The sequence below is a fragment of the Misgurnus anguillicaudatus genome, chromosome 17 (genome assembly GCF_027580225.2).
Source record: "Misgurnus anguillicaudatus chromosome 17, ASM2758022v2, whole genome shotgun sequence".
Taxonomy (NCBI): Eukaryota; Metazoa; Chordata; class Actinopteri; order Cypriniformes; family Cobitidae; genus Misgurnus; species Misgurnus anguillicaudatus.
This window is the reverse complement of record NC_073353.2, coordinates 18,829,495-18,842,551: the sequence shown is the minus strand read 5'-3', so window position 1 is coordinate 18,842,551 and position 13,057 is coordinate 18,829,495. Positions and strand designations below refer to the sequence as shown.

The 13,057-nt window shown below is 36.5% G+C and overlaps 1 protein-coding gene across 2 annotated transcripts; it reads left to right on the top strand.

Annotated features, from left to right (window-relative positions):
• The first annotated feature begins 126 nt into the window (after nt 1-126).
• Nucleotides 127-12,931, top strand: ift88 (intraflagellar transport 88 homolog). Of its 2 annotated transcripts, XM_055214720.2 has the most exons (28): nt 127-407; nt 688-777; nt 863-925; nt 1,004-1,063; nt 1,179-1,232; nt 1,310-1,373; nt 1,501-1,570; nt 2,343-2,433; nt 2,535-2,639; nt 2,728-2,830; nt 2,947-3,061; nt 3,141-3,372; nt 3,457-3,527; nt 3,615-3,701; nt 3,884-3,983; nt 4,356-4,442; nt 4,532-4,718; nt 4,904-5,012; nt 5,910-6,060; nt 6,389-6,504; nt 6,627-6,679; nt 6,772-6,837; nt 6,927-7,033; nt 7,424-7,484; nt 8,648-8,692; nt 10,072-10,119; nt 11,109-11,219; nt 12,424-12,931. In XM_055214720.2, exons 2-28 carry the CDS (start codon nt 691-693, stop codon nt 12,543-12,545), a joined length of 2,565 nt encoding a protein of 854 aa, XP_055070695.2. In that variant the 5' UTR covers nt 127-407; nt 688-690; the 3' UTR covers nt 12,546-12,931. The 2 variants fall into 2 exon arrangements, with proteins under 2 accessions (XP_055070695.2, XP_073711187.1); XM_073855086.1 differs by lacking the exons at nt 8,648-8,692; nt 10,072-10,119.
• Nucleotides 12,932-13,057: the final 126 nt, after the last annotated feature.

The window sequence follows — 13,057 nt, the reverse complement described above, 5'->3', positions numbered from 1 at the left end:
GATGCGCAGACCAATAGTATGTTATCAAAGTACCGCGAGAGCAATTCGAGAGCTAAACTTTCGAATCGTTCTCGCAGTATTTTGATGTCATAGTCTGCCAAGCGCTGCATGAAGTCGAACATGGTTTTGTTTGCTTGCAAGGCATTTGTTTTATTCAGTGACTTTGAATTGAATATGATATATAAATAGATACCATTCTGAATCATTGATCGTAGTTAAAATTATTTTTAATGCAACGACAAGGCTAAACGTGGTGAAATTTCTCCTGGCTAGTTTACGACAACGTGTATCTGTATCCTAGCAACCGAGCCAGCACATCCAGTGCCGTTAGCTAGCTGCTGTGCTACAGACAGGGATTTTACTTTATTTCAACGAGCATTCTGAATTTTAGTTCTTCTGTGAAGCAGGTAATTGAACTAACATAACCCATAAACATCATTTATCATTTCGAAATTCGCAGTACGGTGTAGGGTCGCGAACAAAGTCAACAAACTGTTGATCTGTAACGTTATTTACAATCTAACTTAGTAATCCTTTCCGAAATGTACCACTTGTATCAGTCAGGATATGTAACTGTCAGTATTGTTTACAAGAGATTAACGTTACATACTATAGCTGTGTTGTTTAATATACGTGTTTTGTAATATTATTATCCTTTATATGTAATATTTCCACGTTATTTTACAGATTATGGAGAACGTGCATCTTGCCCCAGAAGAAGAGGAAGATGATCTCTATACAGGCTACAATGACTACAATCCCACGTTTGACTCAGATGTACATAGAAACTTTAACCCTATAGTTAATTTATAGATATGGATCTTTGATGCTTTTTTGAATCATGCTTTTTCTGTTTCTGCAGGATCTACACAATGATGTGGCCTTTCAGCAGGCAGTAAGGACTAGTCATGGAAGAAGACCACTTGTAAGTTCTTCTGCATGGACCAGTTGTTGTTCAGAATATATTATTATGCATTTTACTATATTATTATAATATTGTTAGATGACAGCAAAATACCCTGGCACTGCTATTGGAGGGCGACCAATTGGAACAGCTTTTGGAGTAAGTAAAGCACTTTGATTTAAACTCATAATTTTTTTTTTTTTTTTTGAGAGAGAGAGAAGGCAAGTTTGTGTGTTACTCTCATGTCTTTATATTTTTAATATTAATGTTTTAGTCTCGAATGCCTATTGGCACTGCAATGGGAAGACCAATGACTGGAGCTGTTCAGGTGGGTCTTTTGCAATGCTTAATTTTTGTGTACATTTCATGCCATGACATTGCATTAATTTTCTTTGTGTTATACAGGATGGTGCGGCTCGTCCCATGACTGCAGTGAGGGCAGCAGGATACTCATCATCACTGGCTAAAGGTAATTTTAACCATGAAACTTAATGATATACTTTTGAGAAAGTTTTACAAATGTATTAAACACTATGAGATGAAAAGCACAGAGACAACATAGTTTCTTAAGTTAATTTGTGGGATGCTCATTTCAGGCTCACTGTTTGATCCCCTGGGTCAATCAAAAGGTCCAGCACCTCCCCTGGAGACAAAGAATGTAGACACGTAAGCGTTCTTGTTTTAATAGTGCTTAAAGGTACATTCCACTTTTTTTGAAAATATGGTCATTTTCCAGCTCCCCTAGAGTTAAACATTTGAGTCTTACCGTTTTGGAATCCATTCAGCTGATCTCCAAGCCTGGTGCTAGCACTTTTAGCATAGCTTAGCACAATCCATTGAATCTGATTAGACCATTAGCACCACGCTTAAAAAAAATCATCAAAGAGTTTCGATATTTTTCATGTTTAAAACTTGACTCTTCTGTTGTTACATCGTCTGCTAAGACCGACGGAAAATTAAAAGATTTTCTAGGCAGATATGGCTAGGAACTATACCCTCATTCTGGCGTAATAATCAAGGACTTTGCTGAAAATAGTCCCCTGCAATTGATAGTTATTAAGGGGACTATTTTCAGGCAGTGCGTAATATCACTACGCCTGCTGCAGCCATGTTACGGCAGCAAAGTCCTCGATTATTACGCCAGTTTGAGAGTATAGTTTCTAGCCATATCTGCCTAGAAAATTGCAACTTTTAATTTTCTGTCGGTCTTAGTACACAATGTAACTACAGAAGAGTCAAGTTTTAAACAGGAAAAATATCGAAACTCTGATGATTTTTTTTAGCGTGGTGCTAATGGTCTAATCAGATTCAATGGATTGTGCTAAGCTATGCTAAAAGTGCTAGCACCAGGCTTGGAGATCAGCTGAATGGATTCCAAAACGGTAAACAATGGTGGAAAAGCTTTTATGGCGTACAAAATAAAAAATTTCGTCTTCACTCCAGAGGAGAAGATAAAGATCATGGAGAAGAAGGTGAATGATTTGATAGAGGAGAGCTGTCTCGCGCATGCACGTGGAGATCTACAGCTGGTGGGTTGCTTGCTGTCACCTATAGCTTTTAGCAATAAGAATACCACATAAAGCAAAAGAATGGACATTTGAAAAATATGCTGAATGATCTTTTTTTTTAGTCTCTAGAGAAGGCCAAAGAGGCGGGCAGGAAGGAAAGAGCGCTGGTGAGGCAGAGAGAACAAACGGGCACTGCAGACCACATCAATCTGGATCTGACATACTCTGTGAGTTAATTCCACATTAAATATGCCTCTTAACTGATTCTGTGCTTCTTACTAAAAATTCATATTATATCTTTTCTATTCTGCTCAGGTGCTGTTTAATTTGGCAAACCAGTATGGCAATAATGACATGTACACAGAGGCCTTGAACACCTATCAAGTTATTGTAAAAAATAAAATGTTCAATAATGCTGGTGAGAGAATATCAAATATGTATAAGTTTTAACCCTAAGGTGACAGTACAAATTAATGAACTTCCCTCCCTTTGATATAATTGCTCCCAGTCTCAAATTTGTTTTTCTTATTGTAGGACGATTAAAGGTAAACATGGCAAATATCTTTTTCAAGCAAAAAAACTACACAAAAGCCATCAAGTTTTACCGCATGGCTTTAGATCAGATCTCAAATGCCCACAATGCAATGAGGTGGGTAATTCTACTTCAATTAGTAAATCTGATTTATTGACATGATGATTTTAAAACTAAATTTTATTCTTTTGTATAGGATCAAGATCATGCAGAACATTGGAGTTGTGTTTACACACATGGGCCAGTACTCGGATGCGATCACCTCTTTCGAGTACATCATGAGTGAGAGCCCCAATATAAAGACAGGTTTTAACCTCATCCTGTGCTATTATGCCATTGGAGACCGTGAGAAGATGAAGAAGGCTTTCCAGAAACTCATTTGCGTGCCTCTTGGTATCGATGATGAAGACAAGTATATCCCTCCAAATGTGAGTGTGATTAAAACCATAAACATCTAAACAGTATGGTTAACTAACATATAGTTTTTTCTGATTATCATGTTTCTATATTAGGATGACCCTCATGCAAACATGGTGATTGAGGCCATAAAGAATGATAAGCTTCACCAAATGGAAAGGGAAAGGTATTCTAATGCTTTTATTACACTGTTTTCATATAAGCAAATCTGCATTAGCCTCCATCAGTAGTTTTCCTTGTTTGTTGCTTTCAGGAAAGCACTAGCAGAAAAATACATCATGACCTCAGCTAAGCTTATTGCCCCGGCCATAGAGACATCATTTGCGGCTGGCTTTGACTGGTGAGTTATTGATGCAATCCAGAAGAAGGGTTGTACCACAACCTCTTCCCCTAAATCTGGATGAAGAATGTGGATGACAATTGTTCATTATAACTATTTAAGACACATAATCAAATAAACTGTCCATTTATATTTTTATCCCAACAAAAATTTGTTCTAAATGTATCATGACTTCTTTGCAGGTGTGTAGATATGGTAAAGGGTTCACAATATGTGGAGTTGGCAAATGACTTGGAGATCAACAAAGCTATTACTTACCTAAGACAGAGGGACTTTAAACAGGTATATAGGTCTCTGCAGACGCAAACTGTGTTGTTTTTGACATATTTCCAGAGAACAGGGCCATGATGCTCCTTGTCTGTATGGAACCCTTGTTGTTTCTGTCTTTTAACACAGTACCCATTCAATTGTCCATTTTCTTTTGTTTTTATTATCTGTCCATCTGCATGACTCTTGAGGCTGAGGTATGTCTGTATTGTTGTGTGTTTGTTTGTCTGTCTGCAGTAGGCCTTGTATACATGTGTGTTGGTATTGTGCTGTGCTGCATTGCTTTTCTCATTTTATGTAGTAGTAGCAAATAAACGTGATCTAACTCAAATGTAATTAAGCATCAAGGATGATAAAACAACGTAATGTGAACGATTTTGCATACAGGCAGTCGAGACCCTAAAGATGTTTGAGAAAAAGGACAGTCGGGTTAAAAGCGCTGCAGCCACTAACCTTTCCTTTCTTTATTTTTTGGTGAGTACAGAGCTATGAAGCATATTTCTTAAGGTAAAACCATTGCTGCATTTATTACATTTGTGTTAATAAGGGCCTCTGTGTTTAAGGAGAAGGATTTTGACCAGGCTGACCGCTATGCTGAGTTGGCTATGAGTGCTGACCGCTACAACCCTGCTGCCCTCATTAACAAGGGCAACACAGTGTTTGTAAAGGAGGACTATGAGAAAGCAGCAGAGTTTTATAAGGAAGCTCTTCGTAATGATTCATCCTGCACTGAGGCTCTCTATAACTTAGGTTATTAAAAAGCTATAGCCATTTTCTTTCAAACTCATGTGGCTTCTTTAGCATAATATATTTGACAGTCTTTTGTGAAATTCAAAATTTGAATATCGAGCCGATTCAGAATGTTTCTTTCACAGTTAGATTATCTGTCATTTAATGTATTTTTTTAAAGCAGAAATCCTTGTTTTCTCAAACAGGTTTGACCTATAAGAGACTGGGTAGGCTGGAGGAAGCACTGGACTGTTTCCACAAGCTGCACGCTATCCTCAGAAACAGCGCTCAAGTCATGTACCAGTTGGCTAGTCTGTATCCTTTCTTATTATATGACTCTGATTACTTTCATTGGCCAATGTTTTGTTTGTATTGACTGCTAAATGATGTCCCCAGGCAACCTATTTCATACACTGTTTCATACATAAAATGACAGCTTTTAAAATTTAACATGACATTGAATTAAACTCTTAAAGGAAAACACCACTGTTTTTCATTATTTTACTATGTTCTTGCCTCAAGTTGGAAGAATTAAAACATGCTTATCTTTTTTCGGTGCGTGCACTTGGTCTTTGTGCAGCGCGTCGTGAATGTGTTGGCATTTGGCCTGGCCCCATTCATTCATTGGGATCCAAACGGGGATGAGTTTGGAGGCCACCAAGCACTTCCACGTTTTCCCTAGTTACATGAGTAGTTACACAAATAAGTATGGTGGCACAAAATGAAACATAAAAAATGAGAGCTATATTGTATGGCGGAAGAGCACTTAGTTTGCAGCACTTCGACCTGGGGCGCCGTAACGAAGCGTTTCGACCAAGGTCGAAGGTCTGCAAACTAAGTGCTCTTCCGCCATACAATATGTTAACATTTTTATCGGCTTAAAAAATCTTTTTATTTTGTGCCACCATACTTACTCGTGTAACTACTCATGTAACAGTCTTTAAATAGGGAAAACATGGAAGTGTTTGGTGTCTTCAAAATTCATCCCTGTTTGGATCCTAAGGAATGAATGGGGCTAGGCTAAATGCTAACACATTCCTGACGCACTGTACAAAGATTAAGTGCACACATTGAATAAAGATAGGTATGTATAATTATTTTAAGTTGAGGTAAGAACATAGTAAAATAGTAAAAAACAATGGTGTTTTCCTTTTAATGATCACTTAGGCCATAGCATACAGTAGTATGATCATGTTCCTTAAGCAGCTTTAGATATGAGATGTTGGAGGACCCTCACCAGGCCATTGATTGGTTGATGCAGCTCACCAGTGTGACCCCCACAGATGCCCAGGTGCTGGCCAAACTGGGAGATCTCTATGACAATGAGGGGGATAAATCACAGGCTTTCCAGTACTATTATGAGGTAATGGATGTTGACATTCAAAGCCTACAGATTATTAAATAAATTAAAATGTTTAAATAAAACACCTGTTGTCTGCTTTGTCTTGTTTAGGGGTAAAATATCTATGAATTGTTTACTCAGATTAATGTCATTCCAAACACATGTCTGAACAAAAATGATCTGCTTTTTCCTATACAAGTTATCATGATTGTGAATAAAGCATCATAAAATCCATTAGCCCTATTCAGTCTTCATAAGCCATATTATTTTAAAGCTTTGTGTAAGTTTTGGTAAACTATATTTTTTGTGACATTTTGAAATAATAATTAAATGGTGTTGTTTGTTTCAGTCATACAGGTATTTTCCTTCAAACATTAGTGTCATTGAATGGTTGGGGGCATATTACATTGACACCCAGTTCTGTGAGAAAGCTATTCAGTATTTTGAGAGAGCTACACTCATTCAGTAAGTTACTCATAAACTCTGTCCTAGAAATGTGTTATCTGTCATAAATTTATTTTTATTATTAAATTCTACAAGTTTACCGTGTGGATATGTGCATGTTAATGACATGACTTGATTTTCAGACCAACACAGGTAAAGTGGCAGCTGATGGTGGCCAGCTGTTACAGGAGAAGTGGTACAGGAATTTTTTTAACATGAATTTCAACTTTTTTCATTTTGCAAGATTTGGGCATTCAAAAGTCATTATTCATACTTTTATGTTTTCAGGAAATTATCAGAAAGCACTTGAGACTTACAAGGACATTCATCGGAAATTTCCAGAAAACGTTGAATGTACTCGGCAGTTAACTCCTTCCTTTTATTTTGATTATCTGTGGCTATCTAGAGTGTCTGTGCATCTCATGTCTTTCTCTGTCTGGCAGGTCTGCGCTTTTTGGTAAGGCTGTGCACAGATATGGGATTAAAGGAGGTGCAGGAGTATGCCACCAAACTCAAGAAAGTCGAGAAAATGAAAGAGATCAAAGAACAGGTACTCTTGTCCATCCTGGATCTGTTTAAAAGTTGGCTTAGTGCCTTAAGAGGAACAAAAAAGACAAATGGGGTGAAGAGGGATCTAAAAGGCTGGAACTTACTACAACTCAGAGAAGAAACAGCTGCTTTTAAATCAAGTGTGGAGAATTGAAATTTACAGAAATAGCCCCTGATGGTTCTTCTCCCATTGCTTTTGCCAGGAAACTTTTTTTTAAGTTGAGCTACTTTCAGGAGAAAATAAATATACTCTCTTATTCCTTGTAAGTGGACAATGAAGATGGTTAGGGAAACAACTATGTGTGATATTCAATAATAAAGAGCAGGACATTGGCTAATATCTAATATTTATACCATTTATTGTAATCTGACACTGTGTCTGGTCCTACAGAGAGTGAGATCTGGGAGGGAGAGCAGTGCTCGGAGTCGGAGAGAAGGTAGTGCTGGCAGTGGTAAGTGGACATTTTTTGAAATTACATTTCTCCTTACTAACTCATCATCAAAGCCTCTTTACCTCACTTGTTACTTTACTATATTTTTCCATTGACTTCAACCTATCGTTTGCTTTTCTTGACATTATGCTGAACAGAAAACACTTCAAACCTTACACACACTCCTCCTAAGAAACCCACTGGTATGACTGCAAATCCTTTAATGTAGTGACTCCTGCTGGACACATTAGTAAATGGTAGTTGTTAGATTTTATTACTGTCCTGCATTACAGTTATCTTGAAAGAAGTGCCCGTTCTAACCTTTTCCCCTGATTTCTTTATACAATATTTTATTCTCATGTCTCGATAACATGTTAGGAAGTGTCATAAATGTGAAGAAGCCAGGTGGCAATGGCTCCATGGTACATGTAGAATAGAGTAGACATGGTCTAAAGCTGGGGTCTCCAACCTTTTTGTGGGCAAGGGCTACCACAATGGATAAAACAATCTGGAGGGTTACTTTTTGATATAGTCTACTCAAAACTTAAAGGGAAAAAAATGTAATGTTAACATACGTAAACCAAGCCAAGCTAAAATAAAAAAATATGTAATAAATAAATATTACAAATGAGACTATTAATAAAATGTGCTTTGGTGGGCACCTCATTGGAGACCCCTGATCTAAAGCTTATAAAGGGTTATAAAAGTTGTTCAATTAGCATTATAAAGTAAACCCACACTGCCCCAAAGCAGTTTTGCAGAGATGTAGCAAATATGATCTTATTTATAATGCTAATTGTAGAGAAGCATTGTTAACATTTAAAAAAAAGGAGAGATAATGCTGTTCTCATTTGTTCCCTGTCTTAACCATAAAGGACTAGGACTATGAGCATCACTGATTAAAATTAGTTTTGTTTGTGTTGTTAATTTAATCATAACCATTTTGGGGAAATAATTTTGCATAAAATAGCCATGTAAAGATCATCAGTAGTTTTAATGAAATTTACCACCAGGATACAACCACATTAAATCAGTATTCCTAGCCATTAATGAACTAAACCTGACATCTGTCCTTATAGAGTTTCTTCCTCTCTTTCATTTGGTAAATTTCATTTTGTACGTAATTGGTTTCTCTCTGTTCCATTTCTCTATTTTTCTTTTCTTTATGACTGTGCACCTGAAAGGGAGCAGCTCAAGCCCCATCAATACTCCTCCTCTGAGAACCAGTGGTATGACTACACACACTATGAGCTTTCCCCCTTTTTCCTCTGTAAAACATGCATGGCATTGCATACCTCAATCAAATACTCTAACTAATGTACCTATTAGAGAGCCTTGTGTCAAATACCAATTATTTCTCACTGCGATCGTAACCAAACTTTGTAGAGAATGCTACATTTTCAGTCTTAACCCTTATGGGTTGTTGAGGCCATTTTTGGGTTTTTTATGTCTTAATTTGGCCACAGCTTTCTCTGTGTTTCAGCAAATGGAATGATTTTTGGTGACAAATCTTATATTGACACATATTTGAGAAAATGCTTTGAAATTTTTCAAAACTCAACAATATACCGTCGGCAAATATACTACCCTTTCGGGTTGTTTGTGTGCAAAAAAGCCACTAAATTGAACGGCTGTAGAAATGTGTCAGATTGATATTGTTTCCAAATTTTTTTCGTGGATCTGTTGATCGGCCTCAGTGCTGATCGGAACTGACAAATGTTTACAAGGTTCCCATGATTTTAACTCTTTAATTTCCAAGTTCATAAGTGGTGTCACTGATTTGATGAAAATAAAAACACACAAAATTACAGATTTTCAAGATGGGAGGTGATTGTGGACTAGATTTTTTTAAACCTTTTTCGCAGTCTTGGGCTTGTCAGGGATGGTGAGAGCATTGGCTTTGATGCATTTTTGGTTTTTGTGCGGCATCAGATTTTATTTTTTTCTCCCTCATTTATTGTTTGTGGCCAATTTTGCTCCATTGACTTCCATTGTAACGGCATTTTTTGATTGCAGAGCCGTGACACCTTCTTATCATGCATTTTTTATTCTTTGTGGTTATTCATTTTGCAAAGAGGTCACATTTGTCATTTTTACTGTTGATCACCATGTGGCACCATTAACCCTTTAGTAGCCCTGTTAAAAAAACTGAGCTTAATTTCTGGCTTGTACATTGAGTTAAATGCCCAAGACTGTGAAATAGATAAAAAAAATTAGTCCACAATTACTTTATATATGGAAAATCTGTCAATTTGTGTTTTTTCCCCAAATCAGTGACACAACTTATGAACTTGGCAATTAGAGAATTAAATCATGGAAATTTTGTAGACATTTGGTGGTTTCGATCGGTGCTGAGGTTGATTGACAGATTTATGAAGGAATTGGAAAAAAAATGAATCTGATGAATTTGTACAGCCGTTTAAATGTGGCCTTTTTGTACACAAACTTGAACAACCCACAAGGGTTAAGAGAGAGAGAGAATTGGACTCGAAACATACTAATAATCCACTACTGTCTTCTGATGCCTCACTTGTGTAGGCCTCCAGCTCTGAAATTTCTTTTCAGCCTCTTCCAAACTTTTCTTTTTCACTGTTTGTTTTGTCTGCAGCTTCTCGCTCTGAAGCTAAATATAGCCCTGTACTGGAACAGGGCAGAGGTATGTATTCAGTTTTGCAGACTAGATGATTAAATCTCTGGATTTTTTCAAAACAAAATATACTCTATTATTTGTTTAGCAACTAAAAGCATCATGGAAAAGTCCAAACCCAATGGATTATTACTCACTTATATGCCAAAATGCTGTTTCAATGACTCAAGTTCCCTTAAATGATGCTGCATCCAAAGACATAAATCACAAAACGATAAAACACAAACATGTGGTGTAAAAGCCTGACAGTGTCATCTTTGCCAAAACCAAAAATTTCATGGGAATATCCCACTCTTGCTCTGTGACAGTGTTTCCAGGCCTTTTACTGCTTTTTGTTTGCACAGCACTGAGTGCAAATAAACCAGCGAAACATTTACACACTCTTGAATGTTAGCACATAGTTTGGAGTGCTTGATATCAACATTTTATCATCTTACTTGGGATGTTTATTCAGTTTCTTACAAGACATGTTAAATATGTTTTCATGAACCAGAAGTATTTAGAGATTTAGTGATTATTATTAATTTATTTATTATTAAAATTTGCATTAAATTGCTTTTCACTTTGCTTGATAGTTTGTTCCATGTCTGAAAGATTTTGTGGGGAAAACAATGTTAGCAAAGGATGTTTCATTTTAATGGGACTGTTAAAGTTACCTGTTGCCGGCCTCTGGTCTCACATCTGCCCCTCAGTGCTCTGTTCCTGTCATCACAGTCTTAATGTGAAACACAGCTGTGTAACATTGCCTTTGTAAAACACAAATGCTCTCAATTATTTTAAACCATATGATATAAGACCAAATGCACTTTACATTAATTAGGATTATTGTCTTACACAGTTTTTGCTGGATCTGTCGCTTTTCATGCTTTCTGTGTGACATTAAGCAAGCATGGCTTACGGTGTCAATAGTGGTATTTGAGAAAACATTGATGTGCAATAATTCTCACTGCAGAAATGTTTGCAAATCCAATTCTGACTGTTTGGGTGTGGTTTCTCAGACAGTGGACAGAGCAGCCATGGCACCAGTGCCAAGGGTGAGCGGCTGAGTGTTAAGCTAAAGACGCTTCCAGGGTCCAATGAGCCATATGAGGCCAGCACTCAGGAAATAGGTGAGAAACAACGTCATTTTAACTGCTTCCTTTCTGGTCCTTTTTCATGACACAGCTCCAAGGTCATGGGTGCCATTCTCACATTTGAAGATGAAAAGCATACATTTATCTGCTCATTTTTACGGTTGCAGTGTTTTTTGTTTTTTTGTTGTCTGCAAATTACAAACCCAATCGTGTGGATTTTCTTTTTTAACTCAATCTGCGAGTCATTTTGGAGGTTGCATCTACTGGAGGTCACATTTATAGGCCATTGCACTCTCATTTAAAGGGGACATTTCACAAGACATTTTTAAGATTTCAAATACATTTTTGGTGTCCCCAGAGTAAAGTTCTAGCTCCCACAGATAATGTATGATAATTCATGTTAAAATTGTCACTTTGTAGGTGTAAGCAAAAAATTTTTGGGTGTGTCTTTTAACATGCAAATGAGTTGATCTCTGCACTAAATGGCAGTGCTGTGGATGGATAGTGCGGATTAAGGGGCAATATTATCCCCTTATGACATCACAAGGAGCCAAATTTCAATGACCTATTTTTTCACATGCTTGTGGAGAATGGTTTGCCAAAACTAAGTTACTAGGTTGGTCTTTTTCACATTTTCTAGGTTGATAGAAGCACTGGGGACACAATTATAGCACCTAAACATGGAAAAAGTCAGATTTTCATGATATGTCCCCTTTAAGCAATCATGATAACTGGCAACGGAACTTTCGGAATACACCATTGGGTAAATTGGCAGTGGGCAGGATCACACAGGCCAAAACAATAACAAGACATTTCAGACTTGGAAGGCACATTTTAAAAAGAGAATAACTGGCTACAGCATTGTTTTACAGAGAAACTGATATGTGAATTTGGCACATTTCGTAAATATCTACAAATATTGTAGTATTTGTTTTTATTTAGTAATAAACGTACATACAGCTCCTTTAACCTGCTAAGACCCAAGCTTTGGTTTGTCTTTTTTTTTCAGAATTCTTTCAGCTTTTTGGGTTTAGGAAGAACCAATAAATATAATAACCAAATATTTTTCTTTAAACATGAAGCAGTCCATGTTTGTGTACGACAGGTTCCAGTTACACAGAATTAAATATTATGGTGCAAACATAAAAAATTGATGTCCACATATGTCTTAGGAGGTTCATGTATTCGTCAGCAAAAAACTTGGACTTGTTTAAAGTAAACTTTGTATTCATCATTTCAGATGCTTCTTATGTTGATCCGCTTGGACCTCAAATGCAGAGACCAAAGACTGCAGCAAGGAAACGTAATGAGGAAGATGAGTTTGCTGATGAAGAGCTGGGAGACGACTTACTGCCTGAATGAAATCCATTTTAAAAATTATTTGTGTGTAATATTGTCTGTTTAATGTCCAGTACTACAATATATTTCCACTAATGCTAAAATTGTATTTAGCAGCTCAAAAAGTTGTTAACAAATATTTTTTGTTTCAAATAATATGCTTTCATTTTATTTCTTAATTTACTATTTAGCAGTTTTTGATATTGTATTTTAAAATATGTTTATTGTCCGCTTTAATTTATTTCATAATAAACATTCTAAATATTTTATTGACTGAAATGTAAAGATATCAACTTCTGATTAACTACACTATAAAATAAAGAGATTAGTAATATGCATCATGCAGTTGTATGGAAATTTTATATTTTGCGCTTAAATTCCATTAAAGCATTTAATTTTTTATTTGAGAAGTTTTATCCTCACGAGATTGTCTATACAATTATTCATATGCATGGCAAGATTTTGTATTTGTTACTTTATTCCGCGTTTATTCAGTTTTGTAGTCCGCCCAATGTCTGAGGAAAGTACCGGACGCC